Source organism: Orbicella faveolata, unplaced genomic scaffold, assembly GCF_042242905.1.
Source record: "Orbicella faveolata isolate gen_17 unplaced genomic scaffold, um_ofav_v1 contig_36, whole genome shotgun sequence".
In the NCBI taxonomy this organism is placed as follows: domain Eukaryota; kingdom Metazoa; phylum Cnidaria; class Anthozoa; order Scleractinia; family Merulinidae; genus Orbicella; species Orbicella faveolata.
Genome location: NW_028301565.1, coordinates 13,118,460 through 13,138,168, shown reverse-complemented (window position 1 = coordinate 13,138,168; position 19,709 = coordinate 13,118,460). Strand labels below are relative to the sequence as shown.

General features: G+C 37.7%; 2 protein-coding genes across 3 annotated transcripts; both read right to left on the bottom strand.

Moving 5' to 3' along the window:
• Window positions 1-2,812: 2,812 nt before the first annotated feature.
• LOC110064311 (uncharacterized) lies at window positions 2,813-11,724 on the bottom strand. 2 transcript variants are annotated; one of them, XM_089275025.1, is made up of 4 exons: window positions 11,628-11,724; window positions 11,482-11,533; window positions 3,749-4,037; window positions 2,813-3,250 (listed from the first exon to the last, which is right to left on the bottom strand). In XM_089275025.1, the coding sequence occupies exons 3-4, from the start codon at window positions 4,033-4,035 to the stop codon at window positions 2,971-2,973; spliced, it is 567 nt and encodes a 188-aa protein (XP_089131151.1). In that variant the 5' UTR covers window positions 4,036-4,037; window positions 11,482-11,533; window positions 11,628-11,724; the 3' UTR covers window positions 2,813-2,970. The 2 variants fall into 2 exon arrangements, with proteins under 2 accessions (XP_089131151.1, XP_020627007.1); XM_020771348.2 differs by lacking the exons at window positions 11,482-11,533; window positions 11,628-11,724 and adding an exon at window positions 6,537-6,695.
• A 2,183-nt stretch (window positions 11,725-13,907) lies between these two features.
• Window positions 13,908-19,698, bottom strand: LOC110064308 (cilia- and flagella-associated protein 53-like). Its single transcript, XM_020771343.2, has 10 exons — window positions 19,497-19,698; window positions 19,147-19,266; window positions 18,833-18,942; window positions 18,410-18,583; window positions 17,950-18,172; window positions 16,710-16,910; window positions 16,013-16,111; window positions 15,317-15,533; window positions 14,956-15,173; window positions 13,908-14,357 (listed from the first exon to the last, which is right to left on the bottom strand). The coding sequence occupies exons 1-10, from the start codon at window positions 19,560-19,562 to the stop codon at window positions 14,244-14,246; spliced, it is 1,542 nt and encodes a 513-aa protein (XP_020627002.2). The 5' UTR covers window positions 19,563-19,698; the 3' UTR covers window positions 13,908-14,243.
• Between the last annotated feature and the right edge of the window lie 11 nt (window positions 19,699-19,709).

Here is a 19,709-nt window from a genome sequence, read left to right as displayed (position 1 = left end):
GATCTATATATTAACTGCAAGATACCAGTCGACTTACTTTAGTTGATCCAGGTTTTAATGCTTTCTCTCTTAGTCAAAGAAACGGCATTAGCTAGGATGTTGTTTTGGCAACCTTTCTAACGTTCGTTAAGTAAATGCCAATAAACCAGCTGAACACACCCGATAAAGCGAAAAACAACATTTTGACATAAATTTTCACTTGAACGTTAGATGAGCGAGATCATTCGCCACCCCCCTCATCGAGGGATTAAAGCCACTGCCAGGACCCCTCAAGACTCACGGTATCTCTTGGCATAAGAAACGTGTTAGCTGACCAGTAGCTATCCAACACATGTATTGCAGAAATACTGTTAATATCTCCGAATGAAAGCGGAGCAATTTCTCGGGCAATGATCATATATTTGAGAAAAAATGGGTTGTTCTGCTTTACTGAAAATCATGAGACCTGTAACAATGATAAAAGCTAGAAAATAAGAAACAAAACAACAACAAATTTCCTACCTTTCCGTAACATTTTTGACGTTTCAAGATGGATAAGAGCGTGATATCAATTACTTTCTGCAAGTACCAAGACACTTCACGAGATCGCAGCTCTGACAATTTATGGGCTTTCTTGAGCCCGTGGCAGTCTTTTTCAATATGTATAATATGCACATTCCGTTGAAAGCATTCCTACTCGTTAGTTAAGTTACATTGACTACGAGACTATTGGGCGCCTTTATTTTCTCATCTCACCAAGGTTGAATTACATCTTAGAAGCGGTTGAGAGGTGATTCATTGTCTTCTACCGATTTTGAACAGTTTTTTGCTTACATATTTCTGTTTGAATCTGGTTTATAGACTTAATTGTAACAAAGATAACACACGAATTAAACTCATTCGTGTTGATTCGCCAAGACCATTGCTATACGTTACGCACCTGATGGTTAGCAGACTATCCTTGCTGGAATTCAGTGCCAGTCTTTTGCAATATGTATGACATGCGCAATGAAAACATTCCATCATGTTAATATATTGGTGCGCTAATATTTTCTAATCTCCCTAAGGTAAAGTCACATCTTAAAAACAGGTGAGATGGTATTCCATTCCCTCGTGCCGAAGAGTTCTTTGCTTACATATTTTTACTTGAATAAAAGAACCCTGTTTTGTAGGCCAAAATACCTCGGTAACAAGGATTCGAGTCAGATTTAAAACTTATTCATGTTGACCAGTGTTACGAAAAATTGTCTAAGTCTAGTTCTAGAACAATCTAGAACCGGAAGTCATTCAGCCGTGACCAACTTGTATATAAAGAACATTCCAGAACATTCTAATCCTTATGTCATTACTCAGATTAGAAACTGTGTCAAACTACTTAATTTAGTTCCAAATAGAAGTTTCTAGAACTTTAAGTCTCATGTATATTAGAGCGAGAGGTTCTGCTGTAAGAGAGATTGATTCAAATTTGAAGAAGCTTAGTGCTGTAAATTCGTGAAGTTATCTTACGGAAATAAATTAGTTTGTTGCTGTTACTGGCGATCCTGAGTTCTGTCTGGAAACAACCCTGCTCTTCAGCGATACTCGTAACAACCAGCCAGTTGTTAGATACACCTGCTTGTTACAGAGTATGCTTGTTGGGATTCCTGTTTTGTCAACAAACTCTCCTTAGTTAATGAGCATAATTTTCCTTTTCATACATAAACTCGAGTTGCCCTTTTCTCTTTCTTTAAATCATTATCATCAGTTCAAATTTTAGCAATATCCTTTTCCATAAAGCTGAACAATATGTACCGTCAAACCATAGCTACTAACTATGGTCAAACCCAAAGGATGGTCGGTTTGGGAAAGGAGAAACCAATTTTGTTTGGAAGTCTTGAGTAAGGCGATGGATTTTGATTAAAGCCACCGTCCTTTTTTAACTCGTGATTGCGTTAGCAAGTAATGTGTTGTAGTGGCTGATCAGATTATGCAAATGATATGCAAAGGTGGAATTTTTCACTTCTCGGATCGAGAACCCCGGGGGGAGGGGATGTTTCCTTATACAGGCTATATGGGTATGTGCGGCCCCAAGAGGTATGGTTTTTCAGCCGTTCTGGTCATAAATAGGGTCCCGATTTTGGCCATTTTGGTCTTAAATATATGGTACGGTTTTTGCACTCTAGTTTGAATTAAGTATGTATCTTAGAAGAAGCTACTTTTTCATCATTATCGATGAGACCATACACAAATGCCCTTCATAAATTATTTTTAGGGCAATTGTGCCAACCACAACGCTCATAAATAGGGTATCGAATGTTTGGTCAGGTCATAAATAGAGAAGGGAAAATCGCAGTTTTTGGTCATAAATAGGGTAGGCGTTTTGAGAAGCGGGCAGCCCAACCCCCACCCAATTCTTCTGGGAGTACCCCCGGGAGGAATCGGCCATTCCTAATTGGACTGTACAGCTTTGTTTTTCTCTTAAAGTAGGGAATTGAGGGACCGATATCTTGCTAAAATCGCTTCAAATCAGCAGAAAAAACGAACAGACAATGGTTGAGCCTACTTTCCTTATTATATCAAAAAAAAAGCTCCCATTGCCACTTTTTCGTGATTATCCTGGCAAGCTCTGGCCGTTTAGCATCAAACCCACTTTTGATAACTTTAACTCTATACAAAACTTTAAGTACTTCCTCTTTTATTTCGATTGTTTAATTTCAATTACCAAATGGAAAAACAAACTCTTAATTGCATTCTGAAAGAAAGCCACTTGACCTCTGATTTAATACCCTGATATTTTTCTTTCCAGAGAAATTTCATAAATTTTGTTTGAGCGTAAATCTCTTTTCCATCTCGATCATTGGAATAGGTTGTTTATTTACAGACATATCCATTCTTGAATACAATTAATTGCATGTAGATCTCTGATTACTACATTAAATAATTTACTAAATTCGCATTTTAACCTTTACGGAAACGGCTGCAATTTTTCGAGATCGACAGTCTTGGAAAATATTAAGAGGATTCTGCTTCCCTCTTGCACCAGAATCCCCGACGGCATTCGTTTTCCTTGGTGGCAGAATGAATGATGTTTCTCTTCTTTTTACACCAGTACCCTGGAGGGCAGGCTGCGGAATCTTCTTCTTGCGTTTCAGCGCAAGTGAAATCACGCGGGCAGCTTCGTTTTGAGAGAAAATCGATTGACCGCTTTCTTCGGCACCAGTACCCTGGTGGACAAGCCCTGAACGAAAACATGGAGCGAGGCTGACTGGTTTCAACTTCCTTGCACCAAAAACTGCATTTGTTATAAAAAAAAAACAACAACAACAACATCAGTACACACTTTACCTTGTAGGTATCCGCATAGAGGTAACATTACTAGTCGATACATTTGTTAAGTAGGTGTGCTATGTGATTTAATAAGAAATAAATACGCATTTCAACGCAGTCCAGAAAATCGCTGGTGTGAATTGCAGAGAACGAGAACAACAAGCTACGGATCACAACCCTATAGCGACTTTCAAGCTTGCCACTCTCTTTGGAATGCTAAAATAACCCAACTGATTGAACCAGAAACTGGTAGCCAGGCATTGCGTCAAGGAATACGCACCCTGAAAAAGTTGCCGTGCTTGTCAATCTTCCCCAAACATAACCACCCTTGTTCCTTGGTGTATTTTCATTTTTTTTTTTTTTTCATTTTATTTTTGTTGTTTTTGCGTTAATTGAACGAGCCCTGTAGATCACTTAAGTGTGCGTTGGTATAACGGATCGAGAAGAAATCACCACTGCTCACCCGTCTTGACATTCCTCTGGCTGAGTCGGTTGATCTACCACTAGCTCGCTTCTTCGGCACCAATACCCTGGGGGACAAGCTTCAGCACTTCGTGCTGACCGGCATAAAAAACCTCTAGGGCACGAAGCAGAATCAAACTCGCGTTTTTTCTTGCACCAATATCCGGGAGGACAAGCCGATGAAGAATGTTCGTCTTGTAACTCTGCGGTCTCTTCAGCGGCGAAAGTGGGTGACAATACTCCGTATAGACCCAGCAGAAGGGTTATAAGTGTGATTTGATGCAACATTCCTGTCAAGAGGAAAAGGTGATTGAAATTTACTTTCCTCAGCAGCGTGCTATGCTAGCACAACTGAGAAGACTGAAGAAGAAGAAGCCTGCTAGCCGAGGGTAGTCTCTTTGTAAATGTAATAGTTCAAAATGGGGGCTCTGCCCTGGACAAAGTGAGGTACACGTGTTTCACCGTTCTTTTGAGTTCGGCCAAAGTAGGACTAAATAGAGTACAGTGAAATTCTGCCAACAGTTCAGTCATGTTCAGTACTGCAGAATGACTCTCTAGATATGAGATAGCTTTCACTTGATGGGCTGATAAAGTACTATCGACGATGGCAAATTCTATTTTAAACATCTTTTTACAAAAGCAACAGAACGCAGGCTACTACTTCAGTACACCAGATAGTGGCAGACAACCAAAGTACCAGTTTCTTATTCTTTTTCTGTTTTTGACATTGGTATGTCCCTTAGGGAAAAAATTGCGCAATCTTCACCCCCTCGGCACCCCCGCGGGTAGTACTTTCTCCCACCCCAAAATTTCAAAAAAACAAATAATAATGTTTGATTCTGTAAGCTTATTATTAAGCTGAAAATTATCCATCCTTAATTGCATCGCACGTCACCCTCTGTTGCTAAAATAGCTGAGTGTTGAATCTGATTTCCGCAGTGTTTATTGAATATTTACAAAGAGCGCTGTCTGTGACATTTTGAAAAATATATTGAGCAAACAACTTATTCAAGAAATTTTCTCATGTCTTCGATGAATTTGCAAAGAAAAGTAATTTCCTTTCCACATAATTTTTCCGCGCCGACTTTTCACGATTTTTTCATTCTTTTTTTTTCGTCATTGAGAGCGCGTAAAAGAATTTGATTGTGGTCTAAACTTAGGGCAATTTTGTAAGATAAGAACTGAATTCGGCCTGGGTTATTAACGGTGAAATTTTACCCTTAAGAAGCCTAATTGCTTTCTTTGTTGATGAATGTATCTATATTTCAATCTTCTAATGGCATAAAGAGAAAAATGGCTCTGAAAAATTCAAGGCAAATTTTAGAGTCAGACGTGTGCGAATTTCATAATGGATTTTTTAAATATCTATTTTTGAATGAATATCGTTCTGATTGTTGTGAAAATTGACCGAAAATAGCAGAATATATTCAAATGCTCGACAGACCCTTTTCATTCACTAAAACAAATGAAAACACAGCTGATACATGAAGACCAGATTTGTTTATTGAAAAACACTAATGTGATCTTTTGTTGAATACTGTATGTTGTTTTTTTTTAGCTAACAAATTGCATAGTATTACGATCAGGGTGTGAGTTGATGAAACGAAAAATAACTTCATCGGATCAAATTTTGTTTTCAGTGCCAGTTTTTTTTGCTTTTTATCTTTGGTCTAGATGAAATTAAACAAAAAATATGTATTACCAAAGGGTGCGGAAAATAAGCGAAAGCTGTGAATTTGATAATGACGAAGACATGCGGACAAAGTTTATCACTCATAACATTAAGATAGAATTTTGGAGAATAAATCGTTGCTCGACTAATTCAAGTTGTTTATATGTAAACTATAAATCGCAAACTTGGATTTGGTACAGACTGTAAACTATAAAAAAAAATCGGAAATAAATTGTGAAGAAAAACTCTGATTACTTGTAAGGACAGATGCCGGAGAAGATTTAATTAAACAAACTAAACATTGTACTGTAAGCGATTAACTAGATACTTAATTGAAATTTTTCTTTTTTGTGTTCTAAAGAGGCAAAAATTGCAGCCCTGTATTGAGACAAAAAACATTGTATTATTATTAAGATACGTTTCTCGAGGAATATTGGATTATAACTACTCACTGGACTAATCTACGCGAGTCGAGTCTTTGTCGTTTTAATAGATTCTACAATGAGCGATAAAAAATAGGAAGCTTTTGGTTACATTTTAATCGCTTTACTCGTGTGAGGGTGTAACCAGTTTTTGCATTTATTTTTTAAGTCAGGGATTCGTCGTACCGTTTTAAATAACTTTAGACTGGACAACCAAACATCTCGTAGATGCGACTCAACAAACGGCTAAGCTACCGAATCGTTGGCGATTTTCGGCAACTCAAACAAAACTTTTATCAGGAAAAAAAATACTTCTTTTAAATCATTTCTCACAATACAAAATAGGGATGTCATTGCCTCAGGGAAAGGATATAAGCCCGTTACGACAAAAATTGTTTTCTTTTAAGGGTAAACCTATTATAAACTCAAGCTTTACATTTGAGAATTGCCACGGGAGAAACGGCTCGAGCCCGCTTACAACGGAAGACATAGCAAACAACGTGGTCAGAACTTGATACAAAGTATGATTTTGTTAAACGTGTAACTCTTGTAGGACTATAACAAAAGAAAAATTAGCGCTTATTTTCCAGTTACAACCGTGAACCCATGCGGTCAGATAGGTTTCGTAGTGAAAACCAAAATGAAAACTCTACGCAAAACTGTAAGATATATGAATTAAGAAGATAAAGCCTTACCTTTTCACGATGATAACTATGGAATAAATATGTCCTTTGTGATACCAAAGGGAGAAGTTTGAAGCAAATGGATGATGATTCGCGGGTCCCGCCGCGAAATCGTGTATTTGCTGTGTGACTACTGTATCAGTGGCCTACCGGGCACATCGCTTTATAGTCAGAGGGCTAATTGTGGGTGTTTTAATGAAGTATTTGTCTTGGTCGATGAAAGGATATCCGAAGCTAATCTAGACACGCAGATCGAATGTTTAAATTGTGTAATTTGTTATTGAACCTCGAATCCGCATCCCCTTGAACGTGATACAATACAACAATCTGAATAAACATTTAGCCGGGCCAAGATCGCTTTTAATTAGTGCGTGGTGCGATATTTCCGGGACTCGAACTAACAATAGGTCGAAACGCTCCTTAATTCATTTAAGCCATCACCCTAGCTCTCAATCACTCATGAAAATGAGATTTATCATCGGCTTACTTCGCATGAGCGCAACGCAATGGCAAACGCAAAATTCCTCCATTTCTATCTCTCGCGAATCACATTAAAACCCATTCAACCCCTTCAGTCTATTCAAAAGAAACAGACCACGATAATTGATCTGCTCAATTTCTAAAGGGAACTAATAGTTAGGAGGATATTGAAAATACTATTATTTCGTTTTAACAAGAATAATTGGCTTTTTGATTCTCAATTGCCTTTATGTGATTAGATCGATATCACTTTTTTAGAAACGATAGCTATATACATTGGATTTCTCTCGATGGCGCGTACGTTACCCACACTAAGAACCTTACCTTTGCTAAGGTACATTATTTATTAAGAAATAAAATCGGGCTTCGAATTCTCAGTTATTTGTCATTTACTGCGCAACGTTTAAAAACCCAACAACACTCGAGTGGTATGTGAAAACTGATTTCCCAGCTTAACTTCATCAATCGAAACGAAACTGTATACATAATTTAGGAGGAGAATTTTGCTTTTTGTATATTGATTTTAGTATGGTTTTAGTAAACGCTACTTTGCTAAAACCGCCTTACTCTGAAACTCACTGAGTGTATAAAATTACTGTTATTTATCGGGAAACAAATCTCTTTCAGCAACAAGCCTACGCACGCGCTTGTTCTGAACGAGCTTTTCCTGGTAAAACGTCCCGTTTTATCGATAGTGAATGCGGTGTCCAGACGCCACATTTTAGGAATTTTTTTTTTGCCAGTTATTCTTTGCCTCAATTCTAAATTACACAGTTTTTGATTTTAGTAAATATGATTGACAGTAGTTTTGCGGAAGAACTCAAGTTTTCAGGAGTTGGTACATTTTACCTGAAATCATTTTCAATCATAGGCCAAGTTTTCGTGGTGTTGAAAATTTAAGCTAAACCGAATGTATCCGCTAAACTGCAGTGGCACTTTCTTTACTTCGAATAATACTAATGTTGTTAATTTGATTATTTTACCGTCACTTATAATTTTGTAAAACTGGCATTTTCAGTGTAATAGCAGTGCTAATCACAGTGAACTAGCATGGAACGCTCTCAGGAGAACCCAGATTACACAGAAACACAAAATACATGCCGGCGTCTTTGGCAAAACGAGCTTAATTCTTACTTGAGACCGAACTTTTTTGCAAAAAATTATACACGACAACCAGGACCTCAACCCGTGTAGATGTAGAATTGTTACTGAAGATTAATTAAACAGGTCCTGATCGACGAATGATATTTAAAGCTATGAAATTTCATCTGATTTTGCTCGAACTCGAAGAATTATATCTGATTATATTTTAAGGCAATTTAAGATGAGTGATTTAAAACGGATTTAATTAAGAAAATCATTTGAAAACCCTCCGAAGTTCTCGCTGAAAAGTGTCACAAATCTTATAAGCCGAGAATTAATTCGTTTGCGGAGCAATTTAGCGATCTTTTGTTATGAAAGGGAATTGTGTCTCTTTGATAAAAGTTTTTGTTTTGAAACACTTGAAACAAAGGTCACTTTTTAAAAATCCATTAAAATTATCGCTGAAATGTTATTCACCTAAATCTTTTGAATATGGTCATAAAAGGGCTCATGTGAAAACGTATATCATGGCCTGCTAGTCACATAAACGTATTCCAAAACGGCAAAGCTGATTCACTGAATTTTGTGACAGCAAGCTTATGGCTAGAACTTTCCTGGGCTAAAATAATCTCAATCTGGGCCATCTGAGCCAGAAACATGAGGGAGGCATTGTCAGCGAATTTGCCCTGAAAAAAAAACAAATGTGGAAAAGCTGGTACCATAGAGCTCTATCGGTTTACTTTTCGTTTACGTCAGGTATAAAAATAATATACAAATAAACCCAACAATCAAAGAAACATTTGAAAGGATCAAGACAAGTTGTTTTCCAAGATATTCCATTTCTCACAGTAAAACTGAATTTTCATTTTGCGAAAAACTGGGCAGATTCTTCATTTCATTTCCCAGCAATTATGGACGACTATTTGTAGAAAGAGACAACGATTGATTGCCGGTAAAAAGGTCGCAAATCATGTGTCAATCTTCATCAAAGCAATTTTGACGAACAAAAATTTGTCGTTTGGTCAATAAGTTTAACACATCCGATCTATGAAATGCTTAACTTCTGCATGTGTCTGTTAAACAACGGAAATGGAAACATCGCCCTTGCCATTTTAAGTTGAGTTGTACACGTAATAAGGTATGTTTGAAGAAAAACGGGTTAAAATTATTCTAACTACGTACATAGAATGTTTCATCTCGTTTTCAGCGTAACACCTAGTGACTGCTTTTTCCGCGCCAATTGTCATATTTGACGAAAGAATTAGACAGCATACCCGCTGGTACACGACTGAACTGTTCAGCAAAAGAATTGACTTGTTTGTGCATGGCATTGACGTTTTACGTGTTCAAATATTGTCAGTAAACGAAAACAAGACAAAATCTTTTCGATTGCAAGGGTCACCCGAAAGAACAGTTACGCCGAACAAATCGATAACCGTTAATACAGTGACTCCCTACGAGAGAAAACGAACCTCGTGACTAGTTTATCGTTGATTTATTTCCTAACTTAAAAGGAAAGATGGCATTTGAATCATTCTGCCCAAAGCACCAATGTGGTCTGGCTCATTTTCCGACCTTTTTCAGTCCGAGTGTGAATACCAATTTTCATCGAGTGAGCCCCTTAATAAAGAGCGCCTAATTTTGGCTCCATTCTTTTGCATTCACTCTCTCGTTGATTTTAACTTTTTTCTCGAGATTCCTTGATTATGTTAAAATTGTATTGTACGTCCACTAAAAGCCTTTTACTATGGAACTAGATCAAAATAAAGGCACGAAGATCGAGCACGCGACAAAGCCACTATTTTGGCTCTCAAAAGCGGTGGTCAATTAAGATATTTATTATCTATTTTATTTACTTCGCTCTACAGAATGAATAACTTAGCGATGTCGCGGCGATTCAGTTGGCGATTTTCACACGGGAAAGATAGCAGACTACAGAGTCGATCTAGTAATTATTGTCCATCTTTGAGGCAACGATTGACAATTTTGCCGTGACAGTGCATGTGGTTTCATTTCCTACCCGGGTCACTTACATTTTCCTTCTAGGCGTCACATGGCCGTGGCAGGTTAAGTCGTCCCAGAATTTTTCATATCGCTCGAGCACAAGACCATAACTCTCCGCCACTGACACTGCTGGGTTGGCGATATTAGAAAAATTATTTCGATTGCATAGTTTCACACAACAAAGGAAAAGTGACGGACAACTTGATCTTCAACTCGATGGAAACCTGTAATACATACTAGCGTACAAAAACATCAGTTGCGAATAAATAGTAAGCCAAAAGGTACCAAAGATGGCTAAGTTTGGGACGATTAAGTCCAATTGAGAATAGAAAGTAACCTGAAAGTAACTACAGTGATCAGTTAGATATCCTTTGTACAATTATAGAAACTGGGTCTTCTTGGCTTCATAATTGATCTCGTCTATTCGCTGACACCCTGGGTATAGAATGAGGTTCAAGCTAAGGCCAGCACTGACTTGCGTTGTTTGGGATCTAAGATTTGTCAACTAAACCTTATTGATAGAATTCCATTAACAAAGGAAACGTAGTCTTTCGAATCGAATCATTCTTACTGAAACAATATTTGTACCTAAATCCAAATTTAAAAAAATATAAAACACTAGATGTACGCAAAAGCTCAAGAGACAATGAAAGATTCAGTTTCTTATCTCGGTTACACCCTAAGTAAACTGCCACATGTCTTAACTTGAAAAGAGAAAACTTCAAAAAATTATGAGTTGACTGACAGGTGAGAAAACTTCTCTGCAGCTTTGAAACTCAATTCCTAACTATATTGGGTGATTCTTCTTTCTCTTTTTAGAGAAAATACAATAGCCAAATTGTCCATTCGAACATGAAAAGGTTTGTATTCTGATTGGTCCCCCGAGTGGCTGGAATTTTAGTTACAAACCCCGAGCTCAGTTTTGAGATGGACCAATAGGTATTAATTTCGACGACTGTTTTTGTTTGTTTGGGTTTTTGGCAACCACAAAACAACAATGCACTGTTTTACGACGATTTACTTTTCGAGCAAAAGCATAACTGGCCGACGTCCGCAGTTTTGATAAAACTTTTACGGAAATTTATAACGCATGTCTGCCGCAGACAGACGCAAATGTTTGGCGGTGGAGTTTAATTAAAAGCCATTACAATTGAACTATATGCACGTAAATTTCTCTCAATTTTCTGATGGAAACGGAAAAAAAAAAGACCAATACGGACAATACGCCGAGTTCAATAACATCCCATTTGAAAATTAAAAATTGTAACTAAATGAACCACAAGTGATACAGTCTACATATCAACATTGTTCCTCGGATAAGGTAAACATTTTGTAAGCGGAACGCTACCATCACTACACCACCAGCAGACACTTTGTCTCGCAAACTCACCTTTAAGACACGCCGAAATACGTCGAAGGAGGCTGATCACTGTTTTGGGTGACTAGATTGAGAAATGCAAACTTTAAGTTAGTACAGAATATCAATTTATCTGCGTGAAAGTGAGCTCCATTTCCCGTAATGGAAGTGTCATTCACCTCAGCAGACCTCAGTAGTTCGCCCTTACAGACTACTTAAACTAGTTCCTTCTCTCACGATAAGGAATAGGACCGGGGGCGTGAAAGGTTAAAGCAGCAAAATGTGGCAAGTTTATACAGTGTTTGGGCTTAATAGATGCGCGTGGTTTTGGTGTCAGCTAAAAAGCGTATCATAGGAAATGTATCGCACATCAGTAATTGATCCGGTTTGCTTCAGTTATCAAAAATTGAGCTACGTTTCCTTAACGTTTTTCAATCCTGGCAGACATTCGTTATCTTTAAGTGTTATTTACAATGGGCAGTCTGCAAAGATCAACATGACCTATCCGAGACACTTGCCTCATATATGTTTTGAATTTATTTCTTTATTTCGGATTCCTGTAAAGAGGTTATGTATTGAACATTTAATTAAATATAACAGAAGTGTTTCCTTTTTTTTTGATCTGATAATGCCTCGGTAAGAATTTTCGTCCGACCACGTACCCAGGCCCTCAAAAAACGAAGTCTCTTTGTCAACTGTTTGTCTCCTAGACCGTGTACTCACTTACATGAACGCCGCGTCATATCAAAGCTTTCACCAGTTGGGTAAATAAAAGTTAATTGTCAGTACAGCAAAGTAAAGTTAATTACGGTATAAGCTGATTTATCTAACAACCGTTCTTTTTTTCTCCCTACATAACAAGTCAAAAGCGTCTGGGATCATTCAGTACATGTAATCATTTATGCTTCTTTCATGACGACCATGAGGTGTTTCTGGACAAAATGTTACGCGCTGTGAAAATTGACGATTTCAGAGTGAATACGGGTTCTGTCGAATGTCACCTGTCGTGAATTTATCCGGCCGGCTGTTGTTGGGTGTTAACCCATCAGATTCATGTCCAGTTATGTACACAACGTAATTTAACCGGAAAGCAGGAGTTTCAGACGTAACAATTTGATAATAAAAAAGAATCAAACTTGTTTTGCAGGTTTCCACCATAGAGCCCCTTTGAATTTCAACACGGACAACCAGTTAGCTTACAGTGTGCTACTTTCATAAAGTTGATATAGCAGACATAGCAATGGACTCAAAGTAACTGCACATCTGTTGTTTTCTATCATTGTCGATAGTTGTTGTCACCACTGTGTAATTTACCTTCCTCTAGATCTGCGGGTCATCCGTTGCAGGGAAGCATCATTCGAGGCTACAACTGAGATGCAGAAAACACTAACCTGGGGTTTCACTTTTACGGGAAAAATGGCAAACAGGCCCACCCTTTAACTTCCAGTCCTCCATTCAGTTGGTGGTGTGCGAGGAAAGGTATTTTCGCCACATGCCATTTCATCAAGTTTACTCGCATGCCACAAAAAGGGTGTTGGACTGTATTGCCACAGCGCCGCCTGTCTGAAAGGTGAACTCCCATCGCTCCACTGTGAATCATAGAGCATCCAGAGTTGTACGCCAGATAGCACGATCCTGAGCAAATCTTATCATCTTATTTCGGTTTGCTTCCTGGAGAGATAAATCTTCATTGCGCTTTACCTCCTTTAGTTGTTCTTTGATATCCCATACTTGCATTTCCATGCAGGGTCACAGTGACTTAAGTGTGACTTCCTTACAGCGAGCCCGATCTGTCTTAATCTGGACCTCCAATCGTCAAAGCTCATTTGTTATTCTTTTTGGTCTCATTGGTCAATGACCGGCGTCATATTGAATCACAAAGATACAGCAAAGGAATCTTACACAAGATATCTTATCCTGCTGTCCTTAAATCTCTGGATTCTATAATTGCATTTCATTGCACTGCATTAATACATTCCCTTCACATGTAAAAAAAAAAAAGAGAAAGTAGTCCACTTATTCCCCCAAGTGCCGACAGCCACTGTCGGGGACCCAGTTTGGCATCAGAAGGACACCGACTCAAAGGGATGTTGCAAGCTGTCTTTCGTAGCGCCTCTCTTCTTGTGAGATGTGATTATTAAATCGCGAGAGCGCTGAAACCTCTCTCGAAAGAAAGGACTCGTGTCCAACGAGGATCACTGTATCAAATACATATTAGAATGACTGAGAATCAATTACTTTCGACAAACGCTGATCTCTCGAGACGATTTGTCGAGAAAGTTTCTGGTTTTTTTTTTCGATTGCCAGTACATGTCTTCTGGAACCTACATGAATCGAAAAGTGTCTTTGTATGTTTGTTTCTCATTCTCACACTTTTCTAAGAAAATGTCAGTTTTTTAGCGTTTATACGCAACCTACTAACACATAAGGAAAAAGAAAAGCTTTCTTATAACAACTGGTACATCATAAATAACCTTTTATTTACACTTTGTATAATGTGTTGTTCTTGCATGTTACACAAAGGCAAGAGCATCTACTCCCAAACTACCTCACTATAACAAAGACAAAACCTTGGTGAAATTTTACACATACATCACTGTTTCGTATCATATTACAGCTGTACATTGAAGAAACTAACTCCAGTTTACACAACGTTCCTATTATTTTAAACTCTAGTTAGGATTCAGAATAAGAAGCTTTATTATCTGTTCAAGTACAATTCACTTCATCCCTGTATTAGAAATCGTCAACAAGATGCACAAATTCATATTTTGTTAATCTTGTAAATACGGAAGTTAGTTGGATTTGCTTCTGAGTGCTGTTCCCATAATTCTCATGGGATGTACTTTATCGATGGTTGGTCGCTCCAATGCTTCCTTTAACTTCCGCTGATATTCAGCTTCCGCCTCCTGCCAGAAAAGTAGGAACTGTTAGCCTTCTCCACAACTCGTCCTGAGTAGCAATGTACTCTGAATTGTAACCCTCCTTGTGTACAAATATCTCAACAACAACAACAGGAGCAGGGAACAAAAACGTTTACGAATTCCTACTTCATTGTTAGCATTAGTCATCCTCACTTGCTATGATAGATTTCTGCCATATACTAAGTATCGTTAATGAACTTACTGATTCTAATATTTGGGCTGTCTTAGTCTTTCAAGTTTCAATCCATTTGTCGCTTTTTTTCATGAATAAGCTTGGTATACGTTAAAGCAGCACAAAGCTAAAGGTGGGAGGTGATAAACTCAACCCCAACATCAGATAGTAATCCTTCTCCCTGGAATTATAGTGTGAGAGACCTATCAGACCGTGAGATGTAACAGAGCAGTAAAAAGCGTTGTATGTACATGTATTCAACAACACTTAGGCGAGGAAGATCTCTCAACGAACTTAAATTCTTCCAATAAATTAATAAATCTGTCGACTTTCCTAAGGAGTGCACTTGCTCCCAGAAATTCATTTTTGTAATGACATTCTCTGTCCTACTGCATGTTGAATTGAACTGACCTGTCCCATTCTGAATTCCCTTTCTTCCTCTTCCATTTCCTTGGCCTTGACCCTTCGTTGATAATCTATTTGCATGTCAAGATCTCGTTGGAATGACACATTTCTGTTCTTTATTCTTTCCTGATTCTCTGCCTCCAGTCGCTTGTGTTCTTCAATGGCTGAAAGCAATGCTTCCCGTTCTTTTCTTTCAGCCTCTTGTTCTTCTTCTGCCAGTCGCTCTAAGAGAAGAAAAAAACACACCAAGGATTTGAATGAGGCTGTAGAATAGCTCGCCACACCACATAGCCTATTCCAGGAATTGGGTTAACCTAAATGATGCACAAAGCTCTATCTTCAAAGTTAATTCAACTGAATCAATTACTTCTCTCTTCAGTTTGTTGTTCTCTTGTTTTCATGACATTTGCCAGAAGCTTCTTGCGGGCATCTCTCTCGAGTTTATACTGCTGTATGGTTTGGGCCCATTTTTTCTCAACCTCTTCATTCACCAGTCGTTCCAGTTCCTTCTCTCTTTCTTCCTCCTCTTTACGGTTCATGGCACAGTATTGCATGAAACGCAAGTTTTCCTCACGCATTTCACGCTGTTCATAAAATAAAGATCAACACTTAAAATAAATACAAACAAACCATGACATTCACAGGTTTCATCATTAGTTTCGTTAGTCTTCAACAGGCAATGAAGTCAATAATTGTAAATGTGCTGCTACCTGTAGCCTGTTGGTTAGCTCCTATTAGCAGAAGTGTATTTTAGCCCTCAAAATTATTCCTAAAAATTTCTTGACTAGTTAAACAGATTAATTAGGGAAACATTGCCGATCTAATCACAAGTCAGTTGGGTCTTTGGACAGAGGTTTGCCACAACGTTCTTGACTATGAAATAAACAATTTTTCTTAAAGAGGTGGAGGTTTTTGCTGGAAGCAGTAGCGCCCGAATGATAGAGTCCTAGAGTCTGTTCCGACTGCTACCTGGTGTTTTCCTCTGTAGTCTCATACACTTTGTACATGTGCATCTAAGATGTGAACTATACAGATATTGAAACCACTTAAAACAACTACACACCTTTCTCTGTGTTTCTTCCTTCACTTCATTCCGTGTATCATCCAAAAGTTTCTCCAATATTTTCATGTCCATTGCTAATTCTTCTTGTTTTTCTTTAGCCTGAGGATGACAAGTGAATGATGAATATAAAAGGACCTCTACAGTATATCTACAGAAACACATCCTTTTAAAACAACACTTGCTCAAACTTTTTCTCACAAATAATTGGCAGGTATTTCAAATTCATATTGCTTTATATTTTTTCATGTTATCAATATCGTCAAGTGACACCCTCACAAATTTCCATTGGTACTTAATAATGTCAGGAAATGATTTTTGCCTTTTGTCGTTTGTTTTTCTCGGGGTTCCATGACTTATTTCTGAGAGCTACATGTATAATTTGATAAACTGCTTGTCTCGGAGTTGTACTTGGCTCATTGCAGTCAGGGTAAACAACTTCCAGTGGATAGCAAAAATAAATATGTTGTCTCTGAAAGTTCTTTGGTATTACTTCAATGACAATTTCTCAACAATGATACTTGTTTCCCTGACTGCTTGAGAAGAGATCATTGTTCTGGTAGGACTTCACTCTGATAAGCATATCAGAAATGTAATATGGGTAAGGACAACTGTAGATTTCTAACATTACCAAATTGTAATGTTATGAACAGTGTAATAGCTTGTAGTCATGTGAGAGTGATAGTGTTTTGCAACAAACCTCTTTTTCTTTCTTAAGCCTGATGGACACCTCTCTTGATTTTTTTGCTGCTTTCTGTTTACGGAGCTTTTCACCCTGCAACCATTTCTCCTCCTCATTTCTTAGTCTTGCTTCTTCTTTCAACCACTCTGCTTCCATCTCTTTCAATTTCTTTTCATCTTCTCGCTGCTTTTCACAGGCTGCAATCTGCACTTGCAGAACCTGAAGATTTTAAATGGCCAACAACAGCGTTAGTTATGAGACATATTTGTTCATGCCACAGTTGTCCTAACACAAATTTGGCTTCAGATATAGGAATTTAAGGTCATTCCTCACATTTGCATTGTGCATCCTTACTGTGCATAATTTATGGCGTCATTAGTGCGCGCTCGTGCACGTGCATATTGAAAACATGACGGATTTGCCTTGATATTGAGCTCTTTCAGTTGAAAAATCGCTCTAGCTCAACAACGAGCACAGGCAACCCAATTTTTTTTCCAGTCATTGTAATCAACTAATCATAAGCTTCACGTGAGGAAAGACTGATCTAATTTCTATTGCTGAAAATTGAATAAATAAGAAAAATAGCAGACACACTGTGGTCTTTTCTATCTTGCAGTCGGTAACCATGTCAAGAAATTTGGTTAAATTTTTTAATCAAGGATTCAGCTTTCTGTCTGAATCAAACTTAAAATGTTTATTTGTGTCTGACACAATGTATTGACTGTAGTTTAATGCGTTTTGTTATGAGTCTGGGCTCACAAAGATTTTACAATTACTGGGAATGCGTTTTTATAATAAGCATTAAATAATGCCAAAATGGGGCATTTTCAATACCTCACTGCTCCTTAATGAGCATGGGCACCCATCTTTTTTATTTCAAAATTGAAGTTATCATATGACAAATATTCAGTGGACAAAGTTTGAACAAAAATCTATTGTCACGTTTATTTCAGAGGAATTACCTTAAATAAAAACTGTTCATCTAAGAAATAAGTTAAAGAATGTTCTAAAGGACACTGGCTTAACCTACATTGGGCAGCACACTACTACTATGCTAACCACATTTGGCATAGCAATTAACCTCCAAGTGAGGATATTAAACTCTGTAAGAAATGAATGAGCATGTAGGTGGTCATGCAGTGTCCCACACGTTATGAGCATTTTAGTTCACGTCAATTTAGTGTACCTAAGTTAAATAAATTTCAGGCAAGTATTACTAAGCGCTTCAGGAGAATTCAACTATGAAACAGTAACAAACCTTCAAAGTCTCGCGGTTCCTTTCAATCTGCTCCCTTGCAGTCTGTTCTTCTTTCATACTTTTAATCTGTATGTCTTTTGCCCATAAATCAGCATAATATTTATCTACTTCTGCATCCTTCGTTTTCTGCTCCTCTTTCATTTGAAGCTGTTCATGACGCTCAGTGAAAACTTCATCTTGATGGCGCTGACTGAGGGTTGATCGTAGCTCTTCACAGTTGTCTCTGAAAATCACCAGCATGCACAAAGTCAACTTGATATATATCTAAACAATGTATATGATATTAAAATCTTAACCTATTTTGAAGAACAATATCATGGTAGAGTTTTGAAAGGACAGATTATGTAAGTAGACACCAGTTGTTAAGTAACCATGTCTAAACTTGTTATGAAAATTCAGATTTCAAACTAGAAATGAAAAGAAAATAAGGAGAACCAATAATTCTGATGCTGCTACATACCTCCACCTCTGATCAAACTTTTCCTGTACAAGTTTTAACCGTTCCTGTTCTCTTTTCTCCTTTAAGAACTTGGCTCTTTCTCTCATCTTGGCCTGTCTTTCAAGAGTTGTTTCCTCTTTTGCCTCCATTTCCTCAATGTACTGTTGTTCTTCAGCCAATAGCATTTCCTTTAGTCTGAATTAGAACAAAAGAGATCATAGTTACAACACAACTGCTTTCAATATCTTTTAAACCAAAGCACATCTTACACTGTGTTTCTCAAACCTTTTGATAGTGACAGATAATTGCATTCCTAAACATTGGCCCAGTAATACCACTGTGCAAGGGAAGTACAATGTAGTACAATGTAGCAGTTAATTTACATTATCTGGAACTGAAATATCTTTGGTTTATTTTTTTTTAAAGTTTAATATAAATTCCAACCTTTCTCTTCTGTCCTCCAGACTAAAAGTTCCTCTCTGCATTAACTTCTCAACTCTTCTGGAAATTGTATTGCTCTTTATTCTCTTATCAGTTGCTTTCTCCCATTCCGACTGCAAGAGGGAAGAACAAAAATTAAATAACAGGCTTAAAAGAAAGTTTTACATGTCCACAACGGAAAACTTCAACATAACAGTAGTACCTTTTCTCTGGAAACTATTACACTTACAGAAGACAACAGATTATGCAGATCTACATGGATCCTACAAATTTCTGGTGATAGTAAAGTCTAATAACCTTACGTTAAATCGCTTTACCTTTAAATCACACTGTTTTTGGTACTTGGTTTCAGCAATGGCTTGTTCTCTAAGTTCATCTTTTCTTCTTGTTTCAAGGATAAGATGTTCCACTGGTCTTTTGCTCGTAGGCTTGGCTTTCTATTATAACATAGAGAATTAAGCTATTTCTTGTCCATAACGGCTTACTTAGTTTACAAGGCAACTTTTTGCTTCACGTTGACATCTTCGACTTCGTCAATGACAAAACAAGAGAAGTGTAATTCGAGGACAAAGCTGCTTTACAGAGTTAGAAATCAAACAACAGACCGACAACACACAAGCAAAGTTGAAATCAAGCTCATAGAATGGCAAAAATTTCCAACACTCACAATAGCCACGGAATGAGGAGTAGGCCCAGTGAATTCCCTACACCTTCGTACATGTTGTACCATCATATTGACTGAGTATCAGTCTTCAGAAACGCTGTATAGAATGTGAATACCGCCTCTCTCAAATCACCTCAGGAACTACAGCCGTCGAGTTGGCGCAGTGGTTGTCATCCCATCCCGTTGTCATGACTACTGACGAACTAACACCAAATT